Genomic DNA, 25,286 nt, shown 5'->3' on the forward strand with positions numbered 1-25,286 from the left:
ATTGCCAAATCAAAACAAAAAAATTCTGTACTACTCTCTCAAGCTACCAGTTAGAGGTAAAAATGCACCACCACTTAAAGTGTGTGAAACGCTGACTAATGAACACTCTATTCAACCCATCATAATATGACTAATGAAATTCCTATTAAGACTGTCTCAATACACACACCTGCAAGTCTAACAGGCGTTAATATAACGTGTTCTCATCTCATTCAACAGAAAACATCAACACAAACCTGGGAAGAGCCTTTTCCGTTTACTTAAAACAAAAGAAATAGAAATCCATTTACCACATTACACCTCTGTCTTGCTCACATTCTCAAAGCTGTTGCACACGCCATTGGGGAAAAATGGAAGACAAGGGCCTAAAAGAGTTTTAAACTTTTGCTTTTGCAAGGCTGTAGAATTCAACCTCATTATGGGAAGCAATAGACATTTTTAATTGAATGAGTGCATTCTTGAGTGCAACACAACACCAAGACAGTCAAAGACAACCTCAGAATCACTGATGGCTTCATTGCAATGTCCGAGAACCACAACCTTGAAGAAGCTGAGGAACTAAGTGATGCAAATTCAGGGGGGAAAGGAAGAAATAGGACATGTCTGCACAATTGTGAACAGATATCCTTTTTCTCACAAATTCATGAAAGTACTGGAGGAGGTCAAGGGAATTCTGGACAAGAGCAAGATCAGACCACACAGGCTGAAGAAAATCCATATATCTGCCCCGGCATTGTCAATGTACTCTGAGATCTATCTGGCAATCTTCCCCCTTTGGAGTGGTCTGTTGTTGGGTGATTTGAGAAGGTATACCTCAGAGACCGAAGAAATGGTGCATGGCCCCAAAAACACAAATTTCCACGTGGAGAAGTGGTTTGGAATAGTTTAAAAAAAATTATTCAAAAAAAATTAACAAAAAAACAAAAAACAAAAAAACAAACAAAGCATAAAACAAGACTGAGGCCAGGATCACGTTAGGGCAATGTATGGCCTCCCTTTAGGGGGGGTACACAGAACACATCATTAAGAACAATCTCTCTGAACAGTTGCTCATAACCTCTGCAGCCACGGGATATTAGCCAGTCCTGAGAGGGTTGGGCCAAGAGGGAGGAAAAAACAAACACCACTATCTCCAAGTCCAAATATTACACAACTCCTTGCAGTGTTCCTGCTCCAAGAAAAAGGGCAGCTGTGAAACCCGAAGATGTTCCCACGTGGAGAGTGGAAAAGTTCAGCCCACAAGTGATGGCTACCCTCTGCCTTCAGAGGTAGGTACCACAACTTATCACACCATTACATTATTATATTAAGAATGATATTCACTGATTGCTCTGATGTTGTTCATTTCATTAAGACAAGTGAGTATAACTGTAGTGGAAAGAACTACTCAATCTGTAAGGACTGCAGAAATGAACATGGTCATGTTCAAAGAAACAAAACTGAAATAAAGCAAAACTCAAATAAAGAAACATGCTCCCGGTCTCGGCCCCGAGCTGTGGAGAGGAACAGACATTAATTAAGAACCTGGGCTGATTAATTAACCCAACCCAAGTGCGTGTGCTCTCTCCACCAGCCGGCGCAGCAGAGACCAATTTGGTTCACCGCCGGACCGAATGCCACACTGGTGTCACAAAATACATGTTTGGTTATCAAGGAAACAATGTCCTGTTGTAGTTTTTTATTTATTATTTTCCTCTAACAGGTCATCTTTGATGCCTTTGATGCACTGACCACCTTTGCAATAACAATGTTCATTGGAAGTTTGTGGTGAGTCAAAATCATTTAGCTTAAAACAATTAGGTTATATATTTTTAAATCCTTTATTTCACCATGCATGCATGTCAATTGCAAACTCAGTTCACATTTGCAGTGATGACCTGGAGATTCAAAGTATGTAGGGCATGAAAGGGATTATGAAGCCAATCAGATGGAGGTTGTTCAGGTACTCAGATGTAGAGAGGCAATTTTCTTCATGAGATTCTTACCAGGACACAAGGGTAAATACCCATATTCTTTTGAAAATCCCATTGCATCCTTAATGAGCACTGAGTCAATCTGGGCTGCGTTTTCCAGAGCCTCCTTAGTGCTATGTGCGTCGTAAGGTATACCTTAAGGTCTTCCTTTAGTTGTCAAGCTGTTTCCCAGCGCCTCCTTAGCTAAGGTATACCTTCTGAAAGGTATACCTTTAGAAGGGTGGTCTGATGCACTCGTAGCTGTCCCTTAGCGATGCGCTCCGCTCATCCTCTCACAGTTTTACCTTATTAGGCCAACATCTTGCTTTTTAAATTGACAGTTGTATTACAGTGCGCATCTAGTAGCCTACATCTGCATGCACAAATGACATAAATAGTTTAATATTAACTTTATGAAAATTAATTATCCAAACAATGTATCTGTGCCTAGCACATCATGAGAATGTTGTCGTTTCACCTGTCTGTTCCCTTCATGATGGTAATAAAGTATAGGGCCTACCCATAATACTAATCCAATTTGTGAAAAAAAATAGGCTTATATTATTTTTATGTAGTGGAGCTTACTGAGGATATGGCTTTTCTGACTGCATACCCTGTAGAAATTAGTTTGTTTGTGTGTGAGTCAATGATCACAGTTAGAACAAACCGTCGGTTTATTAAGAATATAAAACCCGTGTGAGCAAAGCCAACCTTGAGTGAGTATACTTGCATGACAGAACTAGACGGAACTAAAGCACGTTGATTGGCCTAGCCATAAACACACATACAGGTAAGGTACAGGTACACATAATGAACAAACAGGACAAACGATCTACATCCCTTTCCTTTAGCTCACACCTCCTATATAATACAAAATAGCACTAGGTAAATATCAACATTACAGAACATTTCTTTCTTACCATGTTGTTTTACGATTTTCAGTAAACAACCCAATAATGATATTCTTGGTTAAACTAAAGACTATCCAACAGAAAATCAAGGTGGATGAACATATCACTTTAACAGGTAGGCCTATTCATAAGGCATACCCGGTATAGAATTAACCATGATCAATTTCCACAGACGCGCTTTTGCCTTTCATCTACGATCATTTTTGTACTGCAGAGAAAAGTCAGCGGGAATCAGTGGATATGCTACTACAGTTGCCTATATATTGTGTGACAAAAACAAATTAACATTAGACCTTTGTTTCAATAAGAACAAAATAATTCACCCATATGTAGCCTATATCCTTTTGCTTCCAAGAAGTCCTAGACTATAGCTTATATGTCCGAATTGATGCTCTTTATTTTATGCTCTTTATTTTATCTTTTGTAGCCTACTGTATATGTATTTATTGAAACTATCACAAGGTCTCGTCTTGACTCTTAAAGAGATTAGCAGATGATCTTTAGTAGGCATAGCTTCCTCTTCTGCAATAATAGATTGATGTAAAACGTCATTCATAAGCCTTTACAAGTGAGACAATCAATTTGCTTGGCATCGATTGATACACTTTTCAGCACCACAGTGAAGGACAGCTCAAACTTACGATGTACCTTTGAAACTGTCCCTTAAGGAAACTGCTAAGGTATAGCCTCGGAAACACTCGCAAAATAGCGAGCTCCCTTTGAAAGGTATACCTTAGAAACCCTCGTAGAACGTTAAGGTACATCACAACTGGGAAACGCAGCCCTGGGTCTTTATGTTTGAACTATGTCTCTGATAAGTTTACAGATCAAAAGCATAGAGGACATTTATAAACAAGGTTCTCTTTTATGATATGCTCTCTTTTTCTTCTAGTATCTCTGGAGAGAGCAACCCATTCAGCACCTGTTACCTATTGTCTGGCGGGGGGGGGGTTCTATAAAATGGCACACAATGCCTATATTTCTTTAACCAAAAGTTAGCAATATTGGTAAACTTATTTTTTTAATCAGTCCCAGGGGAGACACTAAAAGGTATGGGATTAACTAATTAATCCATCATTTTTTGTTTGAAAATGTATTCACTTTCTACTTTTATACAGAACATCGGCCTCTTTTTGACCTTTCACTATTGCTTTACAAAGGAATGGGCGGGGTTTCAAGTTCATTTTTTAACCAGGCGTTGCAGCTCACTCTTTAGCCACTGGGGGAGAAGGCTTCAAAAATGGAGGCGAATTATTCCCGCTTGGTTTCGGATCACAGTAACTTCGCAGAGTTTGCGTTTATTGTCGGGGCTTTACGGTAATAAAAAAAACTGCGCATGATATCTGCCCACAGTTCTGACTGGCGCAGCTTTGTATAGAAATCGTTCAGGCCATATACGCTAATAAATTAAGACACAAGTTACCTTTTTTAAATCTAAGTTTAGTGACTCAGTTAAGAGAATATCGCTGGTAAAGTGTAATGCCCGTGTTATATTTCAGGTTTATTTAGCTTTGTTCTGAAAATTCATTTCTGACCTTGTTGCAACGCACCAGGAGACGGGTTTCTCCGCTAGTTAGCTAGCATATCGTTGTTGGACGCTGTACGTTTGACTAGCAGCCGCATTACTGCTGATTTTTTGTTTTGCTACCTTAACCAACGAAATATATAGCGAGATGTTCGCAGTCAGATCGGTTGCTTCCAAATCTTACCTATCTTTAATAAAACATCGAGCTCTGAGCGTGGGGTTACTGCACAGCAGTGGCAATTGCTACGGAGCTAAAGTAGCAGTTGTAAGTATTCTAAAAAATTGACGTTGCAATTTACCATCCCAGAATGTGCTGAGTACATAAAGTTTCATGACAGCCTTGTTCAGTTGTATTAGTGAAGTTTTCATGGAAAACTAAGTAGCTATTTTTATCCAGTTGGTAAACTGGCATAGCTTCGGTTGCTGTGCAGTCGAAGGGGGAAAGCCCAAACCGCAGCTTGAACACATCACCCCCAAAAATATTTCGATAATTTTGTACGTTTCTCGTAGTTTTGGGACTCTTGTGTATACACACACGTTACATACACCGTCGTTTTAAGATAAGACACATCTATGGCAAGCCGTTTTAGCTTTAATTCATTTCTAGAGGATATCGCAAATTCAAATTCTAACTAGTTAGAATGCACATAGTTGATATCAGAAATTCAATTGTAACGTGTATTTCTCAGAAATTCGGTTTTACCTAGTTAAAATGCATATTATTGATATCGGAAATTAAATTTTTATTTTATTTTATTTAATTTGCCATATTTCTGATACCATGAATTCAATTTTAACTAGTTAAAAATGGAATTGTTGATATCAATAATATAATTTTAACTAGTTTTAATTAGAATGTCCAATTTTAATTAGTTAAAATAGGACTTCTTGATATCAAGAATTGTATTTTAACTAGTTAAAATTCAATTATTGATATCAAAAATGAAAGGTCCCATTGAAATGAATGGGGAAAACGCTTGAATTATAACTAGTTACAATTGAATTTCTGATATCAAGAATTTGCATTCTAATTAGTTAGAACTGCATTTGCGATATCCTCTAGAAGTGAATTAAAGCTAAAACGGCTTGCCATACATATCGTACATGTGGCAAAAAACTAACGGTGGCGCCCAGTAAAAGTGATCTGACTACAGAAACGCGTTTTTGTTTTTTGCAAATATGTCCATATTGCCTTGGAAAAACTTGCCTTTAATTGAAAGGATTTTCTGGTGATAGCCTTGGTTTCTTCCTCCCAGAGGGGAATCTAGCATGCTTCCAGACTGGCAACAGCGAACATGAAAACGTCTTCAGGTTCACAGAGTTGTGTCCCTGTCTACAGGTGCTTTCGGGCTGCGGAGTCTACGATGGTACGGAAATCCACGAAGCCTCAGCGTATGTAGCCCTACTTTAGAAACTTTTCCTACTCTCTTAAGGAATCAGATTTTTTCTTTCTTTTTAATATTTATGTAATCTGAATTGATTTCTCTGGATAAGAGCATTTGCTAAATGAATGTAGTGTGTAGATGATGATATCATGCAAATGTCATTCTTCAACTCTCCCTTTGTGGGACGGATTAGAGTGATGAGCACTTAGTGCTGTTATATTTTTTGGGCGGCCATTTAGGATTCTGGTGCACCTGAGTCGGGGTGGGGCAGACACGCAGATGTATGCCCCTAACATTTTCCAGATGCACGTCATTGACCACAGCAAGGGACAGCCTGCTGAGAAGGAGTCACGGTAAGGGTGGATCTATGGTATCTAAACTCTGATTTTCGACCCAACTGTAATTGTAATCCCCAAATTATAACAAGCTTTTCAATGGTATTATTTAGGTGTTTCTAATGTCAATTGAGAGATGACTTAACTGCATAAGGCCCCATCTTTTTAGAATGAGCTGTGCATGCCACAAAGAATACATGTGCCATTTTCAAATCCCGGGACCTTTTTTTATCAGTCAGCTCATTACTGATGAAAAGGTCAAATCTGGGCTTAAACTATGGAAGCTAAATCCCTGAAGCTAAATCATTTGTGGAAAATGAAGAGTTCTGAGGTGTGAAATAATTGTTAAACTGAAAACTGAATTTTCTGCTTGTTTTCTCCGGAGACTCCTCATCTGGGTCTCATTCACCTCCGATGCTTCTCTTCTGGGTTAAATGGTAGACATGCCTTTTTAAAAATGGGAATTACAAACAGGAAAAAAAAAACTTAATTGATTGGAGGAAATTAAACATTTTAAACAGCCTCTAAATAAATTCTGGTGCAATACGCTGGATTCACTAACACTCATGTTGAAGAATATACACTGTTCTTGTCAATTGAGTACATTAATATAAGCTCTGTGGTTGGAAATTAATTGAGGGTTTCCACACTGATATCAGAAAGTTTTGTGAATCTGAGGAGGGTCATTAGTTGAGGCAGGGGTCCTCAGGGTGTTCAAGTCCAGGCCTGGTGCAGTGCTTGGTGCTGTAATTTGTAGGTGAATGGCAGGCCTGGATGGGTGAATGTCCTGTTCTCATCATCATGTATTCTTTTCTACTGTAAGTGTCCTGCTCACAAATCCACAACCAGTCAGCTGGATAAATAATCTTTCATTTCCACTATTTTTGTCGGCTGGGGATAAGTTGGGCCTCTCTAGTATGTAGGTAAACTCTGAGCCTTGATGAGCTCAATTACCTGTCATTGTATTCTGCTTGTATTTGCATACCTTTCTATATTCTCTCTTTATTGTCATGTCTTTGTCCAACACCCCCCCCCCCCCCCCCCCACCACCACCACTGCAGAAATGTGTTGTCCGAGTCTGCCCGCATTGCTCGAGGGAACATTGCCGACCTCGCTCAGCTCAACGCCAGCAACCATGATGCTGTCATATTCCCTGGGGGATTTGGGGCTGCCAAAAACTTGTGAGTGGGCTGTCTCTCATCCCCCAGTGACTCTGTTTCACAGATATGCAGACACCCGTTAAACAACAGTGATATAGCGCTCTCCCAATGCATAGCAGTCATATTGGAGGCAAGTGAGTGTAAGACGTAGAAGCCAGTTGTTGGCTGATTACATTCACTATACTGAACTTGACAGTAAGACCAGAAATGGTTAAAGCTGCTGTGCATTAGAAGTGATATTTACCATTTGAAATGGAAACCTGCAATCCAAAACAGATTTGATGGGTTTTATAGTATGGTAAATAGAAGTCTAAACTGTGTATTCTGGTATGTCTCATATTTTAAACTTTTGAAAGCCCAGTGTAATTTCCCTGAGTCTGGATTAACAGGTTTGTGCATAGGTATTTTCCCTCTCTCTGATTGGCAGGTCCACATTTGCAGTGGACGGTAAGGACTGCAAGGTGAACCATGATGTGGATCGTGTCCTGAAAGACTTCCACAAGGCAGGCAAGCCCATCGGGTGAGCAGCTGAACTCATTCACCTAATGCTGTTACTGTGCAGTACCAGCCTGTGTTGTGTCCTGTTCCTGGCTGTGCTGTACTGGCCTGTTTTGTGTCCTGTTGCTGGCTGTGCTGTACTGGTCTATGTTGTCTGGTTTTCCAGGCTGTGCTGTATACCAGCCTGTTTTATGTCCTGTTCCCAGCTGTGCTCTATACCAGCCTGTGTTGTGTCCTGTTCCAGGCTGTGCTGCATCTCCCCTGTGCTGGCAGCCAAGGTCCTGCCTGGGGTGGAAGTGACGGTGGGCCATGAGGAGGAGGAGGGGGGAAAGTGGCCTTACGCTGGCACCGCCCAGGCCATCACTGCTCTGGGGGCCAAACACTGTGTGAAAGAAGTCACCATATCCTCACTCTAAGTAACTGCTCCCAAAGTGGTTGACAGTCTTTAGATCTGCAAGCCTGAGTGACAGACCCTCTACTCTACTCCTCGTGTTTCTGGCCAATTTTGGGTCCCTAGGGTCTGTTTCAGACCCAGGTTTAGGCCATGCTCTCAATAACATGGACGCCTGATGCAGTTGAATGAGCTACAGTTGAAGTGTTTGAACACATCCATCTGTCAGGCTCTAGTACCCAGCAAAGAAGCTAAGCAGTGCTGGGGCTGGGCTTTGTTAATGCTGAAGCAAAGCAGGGCAGAGCTTGGGCAGTACAGATGCGAAGGAGAGCTTGGTTTGTATTGAAGCTAAGCAAGACTGAACTTAGTTAGCACTGTATGTAAGTGGTTGCTGGGCTTTGGTACTACTCAAGCTAAGCGACCATGGTCTAGGTTAGTCCTGAAGCTAAGCGGTGTGAGTCTTTGTTAGTACCGAAGCTAAGTAGGTGTGGGATTGGACAGCTCTTGGGTGGAAGTCCTCTTGGGAGTTTCTGCTTGGAGAGTTGTTGGTGGGTCATGTCGTGTCCTTCTTCCTTCTGGACTAAATAAATCTTCCTAGTGCTCCAGTGTAGTGATGGGAGCACTGTGCTGTAAGATGCTAATGTCTTCATGGCAGACATTTTGTTGCAGAGTAAGGCGTTGCCCATGGGTAAATTCTCCACCCAGCCCTCCAGTCATGTACCTGGTGTTCCCCCAGTTGAACTTGCTTTAAAGCACCAAACCCTACTACCACCTTAACTGATGCATGGTGAGCATTCTGACACTAAACTGCCATGTATAACATAGGTGGGAATTATGGATTTGAGGTGGTTTGGGTTTTGAGTTTCCTCATTCACTGTAAAACTTTTTGAAATCTTGCGAAAAGGAATATACAAGGAATATAAAACGGGATACATAATTATTATTGTTATTGTTGCATGGTGAGGCCCTATTTCCTTAACTGTTGGCTCACGAGGTGCACGTTGACCAGAAGAACAAGGTGGTGACATCACCGGCCTTCATGTGCGAAACGAAGCTGCACCTGATCTTCGACGGAATTGGCGCCATGGTGAAGGAAGTGCTGAGGCTGAGTGGGAAGTGAGCTCGTGCAAGGCCAGCGTCGAAGCTCCTCTGTCACTGACGGCGAACTCCACTGCCCCCCCTCATGTTCAGCTGATGTGGCCGCCCTCTCCTTTTCCTCATGAATTGTCTTCACGCGTTTAACTTAGAGGTTAAGATTGTACTGATTTTTAACTGAAAATTCAAAGCTCCATAAATCAAGGAATTTTCAGGCAAAAAGAAAATGTTTGTGCATGCTGTCAAGCAATGGCTTTCTTGTGGGAGAGAATATTGTGTAAAATATGTATTTTTGCATAGACAATATGACACTAAATGCCGTGTATACCACACATCCACAGCACACAGGAAAAAAGTAGACTTTTTTTGTCGCAAGATAAAAACATTTTGGCTGGAACTTTTAATGATGAATGTTTCTGGTGGTGCAGTTTTCTATAATGTACAGCAGGTGGTGCTCAATCTTTTCACATGGTTAAATGGACAGTAAGTTTAATGATGCGATAGCAGAGTAGATGTAGCCTATGCCTGCTGATTAATAATTATGATCCCGACCGATCCTACTAATTTGTGTCAAAGCAATGAATGTGACTTAAAGGGAATTGAAGACATCAACGGTGCTCACAGGAAGAACATACAATTCTGAAAGCTATGGAGTGCTGGCTGTAAACCATGTTGTTGCCGGTTTGTGTGGTTAACTGGAAATAGGATGCCAGGGACTGTGGCTGGGATTCAGTCAAAGTTTGTTTGTCCTTAGCTTTAACAAACAAAACAAAAAAAAGCAAGAATTGAAAAATGCTTTGATCAGTCTTGTGAGGCTGAGGACAAATGTTAATTGAATACAGGCCATTATGTATTTATGCTGGTGTTTTCATACAGCATGTGACAATCAAAGTGTGCGATCTGCTTACACAATAAAATGATGAAATGGATGAAAGTTCTTCCAAATGTTCAGAATCTAATGCTACGTGTTCAGACATCCTGTGCCTTTCGCAACAGAAGAATAGGCCTGATTTGAAGTGATAGTCATTCTCTGTGATACGGTTTGTAGTCTGTTGTCAGGTCTGATCCAATGGGCTCTATTCCATTCGTGTGTATCGCAGACATTTTTTTCCAGTGTTAAAATGCATTTCTGAATTATTCATCATTTTAATCTCAATGACTCCACGGCAGTACACTGTTTCATATTTACTGTGCATTGTCTTTGCAGGTCCCATAAGTTCTTCAGAAAAACCCCTCTTGAGAGTTTTTTAGGAGATGCTCTAATCAGACTGGCTTTCATATCTTTAATTATCTCTTGAGACAGGATATTTAATGAAGCAAAAAATTGAAGTAGACACCAAGACACAAATGGACAGGGGTGTGATGTTCCTGGTTAATCAGGAGTTTTAAGATTAATAAATGTCTCAGATGGAGAACAGTTGTAAAACAGTTTGGCAACCCTGCCTTGGAGAGCTGAATGGTCTACTTGGGTACTTGGCATATAAGGAATATGTTTTAAGCAGTTTATTAGCCTAAGTCCTGACAGATCCCAGGATACCTGAGTTCTGACCAGGGCATTTATTTCTCCCCTGCTTAGTCTCTCTGTGTGGATGGGCAGTGTGTGTTGTACACGGACCCGTCTCGGTCTATAGGCTTGGGAAGAAAGACCTTGCAGCACAGTTTCTTTGTCTGGACAAATCTGAATTGAGGGAAAAGCTAGTTTTCTGTGGTAGAAGCCACAAGGGCCAAGCACCCTTCTGCTGATGAAGTATTAGTAGGATTTTCCCATTCATCGTCTGATTTTGTCTTTATCTCCTCATGTAATACAGATATTACTCCTCATGTAATATTGATCATCAGAATAATACAAAGGGTACTGAAAAAATGGAAAATAATGAAATTCAGTCAAATGCTTTGATTTCATTTTTTTCTTTCCTTGTCTATAGTTTTTTCTCCTATCTAAATTGAATTGAGTTTCAAGGGGTCTGGCCCACAAGTAGCTGAGGCTCCAGTGTGTTAGTAACAGCGCTTCAGACAATTGGCCCCCTCAACTGGGCCTGGCTATGCACGGGTCTCCCTGGAGTCCTTATCGGAGGATTAGCCACTGGGCTGCATCAGGTCAAGAGTGGGAAGAAGCTGGCGCTTGGGGGAAGACAAGGCACCCGTCGTGCGAGGAGGCGGTCCCTGCCGTCCAAACCACGGTGCGAGAATGATGTCACCCTTCTGCTTTTACCCTTAATCTGTTGCTTTCTTTTCTGGGCAAATGGTGGTGGTCCTGATTCACTCACTGTCTGAGAATGGTACCTGCAGTGGCAGGATTGTATTACCACAGGCAGCAGAAGGGGAGCAAAGGCCAACAGGATTTTAAACCAAGAAGAGTGTCTGGGTTAACTTCAGAATTTAGTTTTTTTAAAAGAATAGGCCTAAAAAAAACAAAAAAAAAACATTGAAAATCACATAGGGTATCAAAGAAGATTGTAAGAGAGAGCATGGCAGATGTTGGACAGTAATCCATAGCCAGTGGTCCCGGGTAATTCATCCTGCAAGAATCCCACTTAAAGGTCCCACTTAAATGTTTCATTTTTAAAAAGTGTACCCTTTATTTTTCTCCTCCTCAGTATGTGATGTTAACAGTAGGCTATAGGCTATTCTCATTAAAGAAACCCCAGTAGGGCAGCCCATAAAACAGCTTAACTTCAGGGGCAACATACTTGCAGTGTGTGAGCCAGTCAATAATCTGAGTGAGAGAAAGTGTAAGCTTGTGAGAGCGAATGTGAGCAAGCCTCTAGAAAATGTCACCAACTGTGAGGAACTGTTGATTGGTGAATGAACAGTCATGCCCCTTTCACACACAAAACCTGGGGTTAGACACAGGATATTGAACGCAGTTTCAATTCGCGTTTGACCCATTCACACCACACTACGGTTACAGCTAAGTCCTGGGTCCTCACCATACACAGAAGACCTGTTTCCACAAGTTTACTTCCATACACATCACTGCTGAATAGGGTTGTTGCATTTTGATGTTATTAAAAGCATATATATTCAGCTTGCTAGAAGTCAATTTTTTCCTGGTACAGCTAGCTTGGTAGCCAGCTGGCTAGCAAATACAATGGAATACAATGTAGTTTGCAATTACGCTGTCTTATCCCAGTATGTTAACTTCTGGATCAATAGCCCAATGATGTGCTGCAAATCTTGCAAATGCGTTTGTGCAAAAACTATGCCACAGCATGTTTTAAGTAAAATATTATTTGTTATTTAATATTCACCATATTTCACAATATTCACCTGCAACAACTGAGCAATCCCCTTCTTACATGAATCTAGTTGCGAATCTAGCAAGCTAAAATAAAAATAATTCCTGAGCTGTGTGGTCCTGATATACATATATATTTCCATCATTTATATAAAAGGATTGGAACGTTGTTTCTGCATGATGGCAGTTTTAAGGCTTTTAGTACCACATCGGCGCGTTGATTCAAGAAATTTGGGCCACTTAAACACATGGCAAGACCGAGGGTCAGTCTGCCAGCCATGCTGTACTGAGTAACCTGTGTCCCTTTCATGCCAAAGCGGAGCCCAGCGGTGTTGAACCCGCGTGAAACGCTGGCTGTGAGCACGGTCGCGGGCCCGGGTCAGACAATGCGAGTTGACCCGTTCACACCAATGACAAACATTGCTTTATTGTGAAAGGGGTATCAGTGGGCCAATTGGTGTGGGGTCAGTGGCCTCCAAGCCAGTGTTGGGGCATGGGGACAGCATCATTGGCACCTGCTCCCAGATGCAAACCCATCTTTTAATGAAAGAAATCTGAGCTGTATATTTTGTTTATTGTTTTATAGGTATTTATTAGTATTGTCTACGTGTATGTGTGTACTCATTTGAATGTCTGAATGTGTGCAATTGCACACATACCTCTTGAATATCTTTGTTAGTTTAATGTTGCAACACCTGCATGGAAGCATTTGCAAGACCTGTAGGTTTTGTGGACTCTCCCTGTGCTATGCTTGAGTGTAAGTATGTTTGTGTGGTTGTGGGTATGTGAGGTGTGTCAGTAATTTTTTCTGGTGGTAAGTAGGCGACTGGGGTTAGGGGTCAGGTTAGATGAAGAGATTATCCCTCCTATTATCTTGCTGATCAGTCTGACCCAACTTCTCCTTAGTGAAAGTTTTATGACTTCTGGGGGTCATGAACTTGGGGGGTTTTCACTCACAGCCACATGGAAAATGTGTGTCTGTGCACACTGTGTATACAAATATGTGGGTCAGTTTGGATCAAAGGTATTTTATTGGGTCACCTTTATTTGAATCCAAAAAGATGCATTTGATTGTTGAAAATGGTTACCTCAAGTTGGTTGTTTTATCTAAATCTTGCTATTAATTTGAAAGGAAATATGTTCAATAAACTTATTCAATATAATATTTGAAATACAATTGTTCTTGCATTTGTTCCTTATGAATGGCCAAGTGAGACAGAGTAAACATTTTCAGCGTTTGGGAGTGTTTGACTGTGACAATGGATGCAAGATGCAGGCATGTCCCAGAATTCTACTCTCACTGGAAAAGATTTCCAGGACAGAATCTACACCCCTGGAAGTGATGCTAGAATATATCCTTTTCCACATTAGAATTGATGTTGAGTGAAATGAGTGAACTGATGTAATTTAAATGAAAAATTAAACTTGAATAGAATGAAAGTGGCAATCATTCTCTGACCTTGACCCCTGCTCTATGATCACTGAGCTGTGGCCACTGATATGTGAGCTCTGGGAATCTGATCTAATATTCCCCCAACATTCTTGAAATGTGTGTTAGCAGGAGTTCTGTAAATTCATTGTTGTATGCGTGGATACACATTTTAAAACTATCAGCCGTTGTGCTACACAAAGATAAGGATGCCTACCAGGCAGATGTTTTGCCCGGCTCAGTTCTATTTCTGTACCACCTGACCACAAACATGTCTTCTTCACATCCTGTCGAGCATCAAAATACAGAAAGACCTCCTGCAGGTCTGTAGATGCCACAATCCCACCATGTATCTGCTTCTGCTCTGTCTGACTCTCCAGCTCCTGGACCCCGCAGGTAGGACTGAGGCTTTCAACACCAAGGCTTGAAATGTGCAGTATGAACCAATTCCATTTCAGTCCGGCCAATTTGAGAAAGGGAAAGAGGCCCATAATGTGCTATGAAATTTTTTAAAGCATAGTAATATGAATTTTTGCAGGAGGTTATAAAAAAAGGTGGTGGGTGGGTGGGGGGAGGGGTATTTATCAATTAAGTCATTTTCAGGTGTCCTTTTTCAATATAATTTTGCAGACATCTAAATACTTTGCTTCATTTTGCCATTATGGAGAGTTTCTTATATTGGAGTAAAAACGGAAAAGTTGTTGCTCTGTTTTACTTTCCTTTATCTTTGTTACTTTAGTTTGTTGCTTTAGTTTGTTGTTTTTGCCCAGAAGCTGAGAGGGGGAAGGGTGAAGGTGTTTATTTGATTTCATGTTGGTGTGCGTGTGCTCTCTCTCTCTGTGCGGCAAACGACGGTGCACACCCGGCATTGGTGCATCTCCCTCCCAGGACTGTTACACATATTTTTTTATTTTTTTGCAATGCACACTTTTTGCATTGCAAGAAGGCTTTCTGAAGGTACACTACACCCGTATATACACTCCAATACATGATGTGATTTTTTTTCACTGTTCCATAGGAGCTTCTAACAGTGGCATTAGAGGAGGGAAAGCGGCTAAACCCCACTCCAGGCCCTACATGGTCTCGCTGCAGTCTAAGGGGTATCACGTCTGTGGGGGACTACTCATTCGCAAGGACTTTGTGCTGACCTCAGCACACTGCATAAAGTGAGTGGTTTTACCACAGGGTTATCATTCTGAAATGAAAATAAATGATACTTAAGATACTTTGTGATGTGGTCTGCTTGTACCTTAGAGGTGCTTGTACCTTAAATTCATACTTCTGCTTGTAAGGGAAACTGCAGACTAATACTAGAAAAATTAGTGAGGGCTATGGTTTGTCAGTTTCTCACCTTCCACCCCCCCCCCCCAAACACACACACAAATACTTTCTCACCATCAAGCTCATGCTCAACATGAAAGTGATATGCATGTAACTTCACTCTTAATCAGAAATCATCGTCATTTACTATCACTTCACAAACCTGTTTCCCACGAGCAGCTGAGAAAGAGAGAGAGAGAGAAATGTTTTTCATCAGATAAAGTTTTAACAAAGCCATTCCTAGGAGTTACATGTACTGGGTATCAGTATTGCTGGAAAGAGTTTCTATTTCCATACAATGAATTGTGACTCCCTCCCTTTCTTTTAGATATAAACCTTTGGAAGTAGTTTTGGGGGCTCACAACATAAGTAAACATGAGACAACTCAGCAGCGAATTCAAGTGGGAAAATATCACCCTCATACTTCATATTTAAATGCCAATCAGTGCGATTACGATGTGATGTTACTGAAGGTACGTATCACAGAACCCATAATCATTTATTCTTTTTCACTGATGGAGTTCATCTTCAGTCTGTTTTTAAAATTTTTTTATTTCATTTTCCATTTGTATTTACCCATCTAGCTGAAGACCAAAGCCAAACTTAACAAATACGTCAAAGTGATTGGACTGCCGAGAAAAGACGGCAACATCCCAGCAAACATCAAGTGTTCAGTGGCTGGCTGGGGGCAAAAACGGAGTGGTGGGCACGCGGGTGTTCTTCAGGAAGTAACCCAGACCATAGAGAGAAACGCGCAGTGCAAATCGCTCTGGCAGAAGTACTTTTTCAACAAACAAATGATCTGCACTCGTCCTGAAGGGGACAGGGGATTCTGTCAGGTATGCTAAAGAGTGTATTTTATTTAATTTTTTGCCATTGCTTTGCCATTGTTTTGCTGAACAATTACCTAAATGCTAAACACATACAAAACACTCACCTTTGTATTAACATCTGGTAAAAAGTGCCCACCACTGTGACAAGAAGCATTTTCCAATTTCTCTTTTTTCTGTCAATTCTTTATTTATATCGTTGTGCAGGTACATCAAAGGCATTCTTAGCATTTTAGTTCTGCACAGCTGTACAGAAGAACCATTTTACCAGTCATATAAATTATACTTGGATAACTAGAAGAGGAATATAGAAATAAACTGAGAATGCAATGTTGTTTATATATCTACTGGCTTCCAGCCCTTCGTGTTGAGCTGCTAATTAGTATAATCAGGTGTGCGAAATTAGGGTTGAAATGAAAACCTGCAGAATGGTAGATCTCCAGGAACGGGGTTAGGAACCTCTGATTAAGAATTTTCCATTTTGCATTCGAACATTGTAAAATTAATCTTAAGGTTTAAATGTTATGACTCAGATTGCCTTTTTGTGTTCAGATTTTGGAACAAATTGGAATAATGTTTTGAAAAACGAGGCAAACTAGGTATAAAAAATTATTTTGAACAGCAGGTAATACCGAGAGCGACACGTAGCTGTCAGCCCTGCAGTCCACATTATGGCAAAAAAGCTATTTCTCTCACTCGCTCTCTCTGCCTCCACATTACATCTTTCTGTCTCTTTGCTGCTCTCACCTCCCCTCTCTCATCCCCTCTATTCTTGTCTCTTAATTTCCTTCCTTTGATCTGTTTTGTGTTTTTCAGGGAGATTCAGGGGGACCCATAATTTGTAACAAGAAGCCACAAGGTATTGCAGCTTACAACAATGGGTGTAATGAATCCAAATATCCTGACGTCTACATGAAAATTCCATTTTTTGTTCCTTGGATCAATAAGACAATAGAAGGATACAACTGAAGATTATTATGAATTTTATAAATGAATCTATTATGAATCTATACATAAAATAAAGCAAATGGAAAAAGGATATTTCTTTGTTGTTTGATTGATTTCCAGTGTTAAAGCAGATCGTAAAGCAGGTATATGGCTCTGTACTGATGTGCTGTGTTTTAAGCAGTCACTTACAGTTGTAAAATGAAACAACTGTGCTAAAAAATTTGACCATTGAGAAAATGTCATGGAAATTTTGTCACAAACAAAATGTATCACAGGAAGTGATATTTGAACATGTTTTATCATGTTGACAGTGTTTACACTTGTCATCAGGAGGCACTCACCAAAGACATCAACAGGTCTTGCTCTGCATGCATGTATGTATGTATGTATGTATACATGCATACACTCGCTGGTCACTTTATTAGGTACACTTGATTGTTAATGCAAATAACATGCTCCTCCAAACAACAAATCATGTGGCTGCTTGATTGATTCATTGATTTTTGTTTTTAATTTGATGCTCATATGATGCCCTTATGATGCATCATACAAATGACACATTATTTTCAGACACTTATAAGACGCCTTCATATTCTGAAAAGGAAATCAAAGGTATACACAATTCAATTTAAGAAAAATCTTCTGCTTAACCATGTTAACATTATGGCACAGCTTGTCAGATCAGCCTAAAGTAAAATAGAGCGCAGGTCTTTTGCCCAGGGGTGGTTGTGTGCTATATTCCAACTGAAAACCATTTTTTAAAATCCTACACTGGCATATTAATAAGGCAATTCCAAAGCTGAACCATCTCTCCCTTTTGCCTGATCTCCAGTGGCTCCCATCCCATGTCTCCTTGGATTGCAAGAGAGAGGGCACATTGTACCCCAGGAAAACATCAAACTGCCCTATTTTGAACAGCAATAGCTCTTCCGGCCTCCTTGTATTCCCATACTCCAGCTGAATAATTCAATATGGTACAAACACAGGAATCATACAGCTGAGTAGAATATCCAAGGTCCTTGCATTCTGCAGGCAGAGCCTACTGGTCTGCCTGCGGAATCAGCCAATAGACAGATTCCCACTTCAAAAGACACACATTCATCCAAAGTTAAATCCAAGTATTTGTAGTGATTAGTTAGCTCCAGAGGAAATGCTCCAAATGAAAAACTCTGCAGTTTTCAATTTGGGTTTTGCTTTAGTTGGTCATAAGTCTCCATTTGGAACACCAATATCAATTGGCAATATCAAGCATTTTCTGCAAGTCAACTTCAGACTCTGCTAAGAAGATTACATCATCGGCATGTAACAGACAACCAACAACTACGTCAGCAACTTTAACATCTGAATTGGAGGACCTGATCTTCTGGGCTAGATCCTTCACAAAAAGGGGATGGGTGAAGGCGCATCATCCTGTTTCACTCCAATGAGGATTGGGAACCATCCAGTTGTCAGCTCATTCACAAGCTACAGGGCAATGATATAGTTCTTTGATTGCTTCATAAAATTTACCATCAACACCAGCCTAGAAACGTTTAAAGAAGGGCAGATCTCTATTAACCCAATCAAAAGACTTTTGGAAATCAATAATGCAAACATAGGTGGATTTTCCTTCTTTGATTCTAGCTCTGGTGATTGAAGCAACTGGATAAATATGATCAACAATAAAAAATAAAAAAATTAAAAAAATTATATGATCAACACAGGCTCCGTGCTTTCTAAATCCAATTTGTTCATCAGCAAGTAAGCCTGACAGCTCCAAATGTCAGAAAAGCCTATTATTTAGAACACAGGAATATATTTTATGAACTGTTCTCATAAGGCTGATGCCCCAGTAGTTTAAAGGGACCCTATGATTATTTTGTCATAGTCAACATTAAAACAGAACACTATTTCACAGGTTTATTGTACATGTGTGGCAGCTGGTGTCCATTGGAAACACAACTGCAAATGAGAAGATTTACAAACAGAAACTGGGGAGGATAGCATGGCTACACCTTACTACATTGCAAGAAGGTTGCCTTGGTCTTGTAAAGATTTTAATTCAAATTCTTCTTCTTTAAAAAAAGTATCTGGTATCTCTATCCCGCACTCAGACATATGGATTTATCATTTCACTTCAGCACATGGTCTCATAGCAAAAGCTTTCAAACACCTTGGCCACCATTTCCTGAATAGAGTGTATATAAAGAGAGCCTTGCACACCCTTTCCCACAGTCTGTCTGTCCTTGCCAGGGTTCATCATGATAGAGAAGTCTCTGCTGCTTCTGCATCTCCTGCTGCAGCTTTCTCCTGCAGGTAAGGGCATCTTCCCCTTCATATAACTGAACACTGTAACAAGAAGGCACAGGGTCACAGTCTCACATAGCAACCGCACAAACAACATAGGGCTGCTGGGTGGCTAATTCCACTGCAGATGGGCCACAGCGCAGGCTGCTGCCAATGCCCTGTAGGTTGGCCTGCAATTGACTATAGCTTTGCCTGGGGAGGGACGGAGTCAGTAATTAGGGAGTTAGTGTACATTAGATCTTTAATCAGTCAGGAATCTGCTGTCTACCTGTACAAGCTACACGTGAAATATCTACTCTGACACAATGGGCTCTATCTTACACGCGGCGCAAAGCGGCGCCAAGCGCAACGCAAGTGTGTTTGCTAGTTCAGACGCATTTACCATTTTCCCGTCCAGAGTCCACGTTGTTTAAATAGCAAATGTACTTGCGCCCATCTGAGTGCCCATGGGCGTGTTGGTCTTAAAATAAGGTGTGGTCAGGGGCATTGTTGGCGCATTTATATCTTGAGGCAGCGGAAAGCTATTGCGCGATTGACCAACAAAAACCTGATCTTAAGTCATAGGCGCAGTATTTTACTGTTATTTTAAGGGCGCATTATTAAGATAGTAATATGCGCCTACAAAGGCAGGTGCACAACGCGTGATATTTAAAAAAATAAATAAATACATGTCATAATGGTTAGTCAGAATTACTTGGCAAATCCGCCATTATAATAGCGATCCACCAAGGTGCAAGCGCACCTGACTTTTAAAGGGAATGGGAGATGATTGGTTTATTTCATGTTATGCCCAAAACAGACCTATGATTAATTAAGAGACTAAGTACAACCCCTTTGAACCATGCACCTCACTTTGCCCTCAGATTATCTGCTGTTAAACTAGTGTATTTGGACACACCCTAAATGCACTTGCGCCATGTGCTTTAAACTGTGCGCTTAGATCGTTAAAATATAGCCCAATGTGTATGTGATCTCAGCTAAGGACAAGATGCATAAGATGTTTCACTTCTCCTTCTTCTGAGGAGAATAGATGAAATGGCCATATACATACCACTGGTCTTCCAAAATGGAAGTAAAAGCAAAAAAACTGAGTAAAATTAATAATACATAGTGCACTCGCAATTTTTGTTTATTGTCGTATTCACTAACTAAAAATTGTACTTTTTGGACAGATTTGGTCAAAAGACACAAGCATGTTTACACATCAGGTTTTAGGGTGAAAGAGTGATGATTCTTCCATTACGTTTCAAAGTAAGAGAGGTGATTTACAAAAAGAGTAAGGAGAGTGTGTCTATATGTCTTTGAATGAGTAAGAGATGAGTAAGAGCACTGACTCTCATTGTGTTTTACAATGATTAAGAATAGTGACTCTATAGCCAGAATTCTAAAGCACTTTCAAGTATGAATTGTCATATGATCCAAATCACAGCATGCACATTTGACTGTAATGTAACACTAAAATACAACAGTACAGCACATAATAATAGTTATGGATAGTTAGGACAGAGCCTAATTTTAAACAATTCGTCAATTGTCATATCAATTCAAGGAGACTTACATTGCTAGCTAGAATATACATTTCAGGAAGACAGGAGCATGGCAAACTGATGTGGCACGTTTGCAGGAACCACTGAAAGTAGTATCATCGGAGGGAAGAAGGCCAAGCCCCACTCCAGGCCCTACATGGTCTCTCTCCAGGTAGACGGTTCTCATACCTGTGGGGGCTTTCTCGTCCGAGAGGACTTTGTCCTTACTGCTGCCCACTGTTTCAGGTCAGTTCACCCTCTGTCTGGCCAATAATTAAACTGTTTTCTCTGTTCTCTGCAAAGTTACCTTCTGGTTCTAACTCGTTGTACAGAACATGATTTTAGAATTCTAGATGCAGCTATGTTTCAGTGATGTTTGACCAATGGGAGTTTGACGTAATGACAAGGTGCTGCGTTATGTGGTCTCACACGTGTAAGTTTCCAGTTAGCACTTCGAGGGTGTGAAAAACAATTGCAATGATGACACGTTAAAGAAAGATAAAATAGCACCTCTTTGATCTGTCCTTCCTGCTATCTGATAGTGCTGCTAACATTACCCAAACAGCAGTGAACCTGTGTAACAAGATATTTATGGAGGAGGTTTAAATTATGTTATTGCAGTATTTACATTTGTAGTGTATTTTTGGCTGGACTGCAACAGCGGGGCCAGCCCTACAAGCGCAAATGTCTGTGACTGAGTGAGTGATGAAGTTACACCATTGGTCGACCGAGTTATGAAGTTACACCATTGGTCGGCCGGTCCAGCCATATACTAGGTTTTGACCTGGTCTTCATTTGTCTCATGTCTCATCTATACAAATACTACTGTGCTTTAAAATGTAATGTACGGATGCCATGTACTTCACTGGCACCATTTTACAGACCTACACAGTCACCGATTTCTGAAAAAAATGAGATCAGCGGATAACATAAGCTTAAGAGAATTTCACGTTTTGTTCTGCTGCATAAATTACACCCATGAATATTTTGTGAATTTTGAAGGTGTTAGGTGCCTTAAATAAGTAAGTTGTAAGTTGCTACATTGAAACTTCAACAATGATCACGTTCTGTTAACCACCATTCAAGTGTCCATACTAGCCCGCCTCCACATGACAACTGTCATTCCAAATGATGGAAAAATCTTTTCACCTTGCATTTCGAAAATGAAATACTACGGAGGCCCTAAAAGAACATGTACTCATACATTTTATTTACCCCGTTTCCCCGAGATAACTGGTTTTCTTTATATCTCATCTCGGCAAAATGTTTCGTTATCTCGAGATCTTGAGAAAATGATATTGTTATCTGGGGAAAACAACATTTGATATTTTGATAAAATTAACTCATTATCACAGGAAAGCGGAGTAAATAAAATAAAATGTCTGATGTTTAATACAAGCACATGCTATTGCATGGGTTCAGTACTGTAAATATCCTCACTAAAATATGCTCTATTGTGGAGCTGTCTGTACAAAACAAATTCATCAATTTATCAATTTCATTAATGAACTTTATTATAATCTTTTTGCTTTAACTGTTTTTTTTTTTTTTAAGCAGTAGATCTCTGACAGCAGTTCTAGGAGCTGAAAACCTAAAGAAGACGGAAAAGAAATTTCAACAGAAGATTCCAGTGAAAAAATATTACAAGCATCAAATCAACCAGAAATCTAAATTTGATTTTGATATCATGCTTTTGAAGGTAAACAACAACAACAACAACAACAATAATAATAATAATAATAATAATAATAATAATAATAATAATAATAATAATAATAATAATAATAATAATAGGCGGCACGGTGGTGCAGTGGGTAGCACTGTCGCCTCACAGTAAGAAGGCCAAGTGTTCGAATCTTGGCTTGGGGCCTTCCTGTGTGGAGTTTGCATGTTCTCCCCATGTCCACATGGGTTTCCTCCAAGTACTCTGGTTTCCTCCCACAGTCCAAAGACATGCAGGTAGGCCAATTGGAGACTCTAAATTGCCCATAGGCATGAGTGTGTGAGTGAATGGTGTGTGTGCCCTGCAATAGATTGGCGATCTGTCCAGGGTGTATTCCTGCATATCGCCCAATGCACCCTGGGATAGGCTCCAGCACGCCCTGCAACCCTTCTCAGGATGAGCGGGTATAGATAATGGATGGATGGATAATAATAATAATAATAATAATAATAATAATAATAATAATAATAATAATAATAATAATACACTGAATTCTCTGAGCTTATCCAGGATACTAGGTGTAATAGATAACTATGATTCCCAAGCGTATGCAATAGGCAGTTAAACTGGCAGTGCCTACCGATGTCCTGAGTATACCCTGCCATGCCTGTGTTACAGCTGCAGCGCAATGCCACTATTAACAAGAATGTCAAAGTCATACCCCTGCCGAAGAAAGGGGAAACCGTGCCAGAAAACACCAAGTGCCTGATGTCTGGATGGGGGAGGAAAAAGCCTGACGGACCAGCACAAGACTTTCTGCAGGAGGTGGTGCTCAGCGTCCTGAGCAATAAGAATTGCAAGAAGGTTTGGCAGGAAAACTTTGTTGGAAACAGAATGATGTGCACGCGTTATGACGGCAAGGGAATCTGTGAGGTGAGTTGTGCGATTTGTCACAAACGTGATACGTAGATTGATTGAATTGTTTGTGAGGTTGTGTGCCACGTGTTAAAGGAAGACGACATCTCAGCTCACCTAATGCTGAATGTTTCTTTGCTTTGCTAGCCCACCCTATGCTACACCTCAAGCTACATCCTCAAAGCCATTTGCTGCTTGAATCCACTCCGTTCTCAGTCTCCCTCCAGCACAAGCCATGGCATTTTTACATGGCATTTACTGCTTCTAAGTTATAAATGGCTACTACTGTCCTACAGGTCAAAGGTAGATGAAGTTAATTATCTGCAAGGTTGTACATTGTTAAATTTTACTTTATTTAAGCCAAAGGTAGCTTTATTTCATTGGCTGAGAAGTTGTGAGTGTGATATTGTCTTTTATTAAAACAAGCGCGAATCTGCAATAGCTGCGACCGCACACGCGCATGCATCCATGTGTGCATGCATCCACGCACACACCCTCACACCAACACGTGACCTCTTCTTTGGTTCATGACCAACCTTTCCACAGAATCTTGTGCAAATCTGTGAATCCATTCAGGAGTTATGCACCTTTTTGTGATAGGCCACGCCCATCGCCACGCCCCCTCTTGGTCAATCGGCCTTGAAAGTTACTCAGCAGTACCTTCGGGCATGAAAATGTCCATGCCAAATTTCAGCCTCCTGAGGCGAAAACTGTGGCCGCTACGGGGTGGGACACTTTTTGTGGACCAACCGACCAACCGACCGACTGACCGACCGACTAAACGACCGACCGACAGACAGAGCTATAGAGCTGCCGGCCGCAGCTAAAAAGTTTCTCAGGCTACATTCAGACTGTAGCTAAAAGTGGCCCAGTGATTTACCTCATATGTAAGTTCAGTTGTGTTTAGGACAGTATGAACAGCAAAAAGCCACATGGAGTCACCTCTTTTCAGTTTCAATTTGCGCCACGTCTGTATGCAGAAATAAATTTGATTGGTTGCCGTGTGACTTGCTTGAGACTCATGCGTCAGTGCTCAGATTAGAAATGTTAAGTCCACGAATGTGCTTAGTATCCTGCCATATGCCAGTTTGGTGGGGTATGCCCTCGAGCAACGACAGGATCGGTAGGGAAGGACGTCCCCCACCAAAATGGAGGTACATCTGTGATTTTTTACATTAAAATTCACCATTTGACGGGTTAAGGTTGTGATAATTTTCCATTGCAGTACTGTAGGTTCGCTTTCTAAAATGGATATAGACACTCAGTCTAAACAACAGGATCTGAGAAAAAAATGTGAATGAAACATTGAGGTCTGCAGCCTGAACGTGGCCAAAGATGCACTTGGTGGAAGTGTCTAATAACTGCTGTGTTTCAGGGAGACTCTGGAGGACCTCTCATTTGTAACAACAAGCCTCATGGGATAGCTTCCTTCATGTCAACGCCCTGCAACGAAGCATATCCAAACGTGTACATGAAAGTGTCATACTTTATTCCCTGGATAGAGGAAACAATGAGCAACTGATAAAACAAGTGCCTAATTTTTTTTAGATTTAGAATTTTAGACTTTTGTTAAAAGTTGTTTTTTTTTTTGCAATCAAAATCATTTTCTATTTTTCTTGTGATTACTTTCTGAAAGTGTCTGCAGGGAATAGGATTTTAGAAGTTACTTTTGCTTAGTAGATTGTTGTTTATTAGTAATAAAAGGAAAACCCAAATTAATCACAAAATAAAAAAGTAATAAAAAAGAAATCCTCTTCCATGTCTATGGTGCTAAAAATGATCTTGTCAGATGCAACAGTATGATAAGATGATTAACAAAAACTATGATACAATTAACTGATTTGTCTGTGTGAGATATAAAATAACACATACACGACCC

The 25,286-nt window shown here is 40.5% G+C and overlaps 3 protein-coding genes across 5 annotated transcripts; all 3 read left to right on the plus strand.

Moving 5' to 3' along the window:
* The first annotated feature begins 4,145 nt into the window (after nucleotides 1-4,145).
* On the plus strand, nucleotides 4,146-10,189 carry gatd3a (glutamine amidotransferase like class 1 domain containing 3A). Its single transcript, XM_035411096.1, has 7 exons — nucleotides 4,146-4,653; nucleotides 5,728-5,780; nucleotides 6,013-6,126; nucleotides 7,170-7,289; nucleotides 7,696-7,788; nucleotides 8,011-8,167; nucleotides 9,149-10,189. Exons 1-7 carry the CDS (start codon nucleotides 4,537-4,539, stop codon nucleotides 9,275-9,277), a joined length of 783 nt encoding a protein of 260 aa, XP_035266987.1. The 5' UTR covers nucleotides 4,146-4,536; the 3' UTR covers nucleotides 9,278-10,189.
* Nucleotides 10,190-14,194: 4,005 nt separating this feature from the next.
* LOC118223971 (granzyme B-like) lies at nucleotides 14,195-17,110 on the plus strand. 2 transcript variants are annotated; one of them, XM_035411097.1, is made up of 5 exons: nucleotides 14,195-14,315; nucleotides 14,938-15,085; nucleotides 15,568-15,712; nucleotides 15,824-16,078; nucleotides 16,886-17,110. In XM_035411097.1, the coding sequence occupies exons 1-5, from the start codon at nucleotides 14,267-14,269 to the stop codon at nucleotides 17,036-17,038; spliced, it is 750 nt and encodes a 249-aa protein (XP_035266988.1). In that variant the 5' UTR covers nucleotides 14,195-14,266; the 3' UTR covers nucleotides 17,039-17,110. The 2 variants fall into 2 exon arrangements, with proteins under 2 accessions (XP_035266988.1, XP_035266989.1); XM_035411098.1 differs by having other exon boundaries at nucleotides 14,243-14,315; nucleotides 14,941-15,085.
* Nucleotides 17,111-19,233: 2,123 nt separating this feature from the next.
* Nucleotides 19,234-25,164, plus strand: LOC118223847 (cathepsin G-like). 2 transcript variants are annotated; one of them, XM_035410853.1, is made up of 5 exons: nucleotides 19,234-19,312; nucleotides 20,928-21,075; nucleotides 22,387-22,528; nucleotides 23,171-23,425; nucleotides 24,783-25,164. In XM_035410853.1, the coding sequence occupies exons 1-5, from the start codon at nucleotides 19,258-19,260 to the stop codon at nucleotides 24,927-24,929; spliced, it is 747 nt and encodes a 248-aa protein (XP_035266744.1). In that variant the 5' UTR covers nucleotides 19,234-19,257; the 3' UTR covers nucleotides 24,930-25,164. The 2 variants fall into 2 exon arrangements, with proteins under 2 accessions (XP_035266744.1, XP_035266743.1); XM_035410852.1 differs by having other exon boundaries at nucleotides 19,237-19,312; nucleotides 22,384-22,528.
* The last annotated feature ends 122 nt before the right edge of the window (nucleotides 25,165-25,286 follow it).

This window comes from Anguilla anguilla, chromosome 3, assembly GCF_013347855.1.
Source record: "Anguilla anguilla isolate fAngAng1 chromosome 3, fAngAng1.pri, whole genome shotgun sequence".
Classification (NCBI taxonomy): Eukaryota; Metazoa; Chordata; class Actinopteri; order Anguilliformes; family Anguillidae; genus Anguilla; species Anguilla anguilla.

Bases quoted from the DNA above. Each gene is read 5' to 3' on its own strand.
- gatd3a (XM_035411096.1), top strand. From the start codon at position 4,537: ATGTTCGCAGTCAGATCGGTTGCTTCCAAATCTTACCTATCTTTAATA. The intron at 7,789-8,010 runs GTGAGCAGCTGA...GTCCTGTTCCAG, and splicing joins AAGGCAGGCAAGCCCATCGG to GCTGTGCTGCATCTCCCCTG. The intron at 8,168-9,148 runs ATATCCTCACTC...CTGTTGGCTCAC, and splicing joins ACTGTGTGAAAGAAGTCACC to GAGGTGCACGTTGACCAGAA.
- LOC118223971 (XM_035411097.1), top strand. From the start codon at position 14,267: ATGTATCTGCTTCTGCTCTGTCTGACTCTCCAGCTCCTGGACCCCGCA. The intron at 15,713-15,823 runs GTACGTATCACA...TTACCCATCTAG, and splicing joins ACGATGTGATGTTACTGAAG to CTGAAGACCAAAGCCAAACT. The intron at 16,079-16,885 runs GTATGCTAAAGA...TGTGTTTTTCAG, and splicing joins GGGACAGGGGATTCTGTCAG to GGAGATTCAGGGGGACCCAT.
- LOC118223847 (XM_035410852.1), top strand. From the start codon at position 19,258: ATGATAGAGAAGTCTCTGCTGCTTCTGCATCTCCTGCTGCAGCTTTCT. The intron at 22,529-23,170 runs GTAAACAACAAC...CCTGTGTTACAG, and splicing joins TTGATATCATGCTTTTGAAG to CTGCAGCGCAATGCCACTAT. The intron at 23,426-24,782 runs GTGAGTTGTGCG...GCTGTGTTTCAG, and splicing joins ACGGCAAGGGAATCTGTGAG to GGAGACTCTGGAGGACCTCT.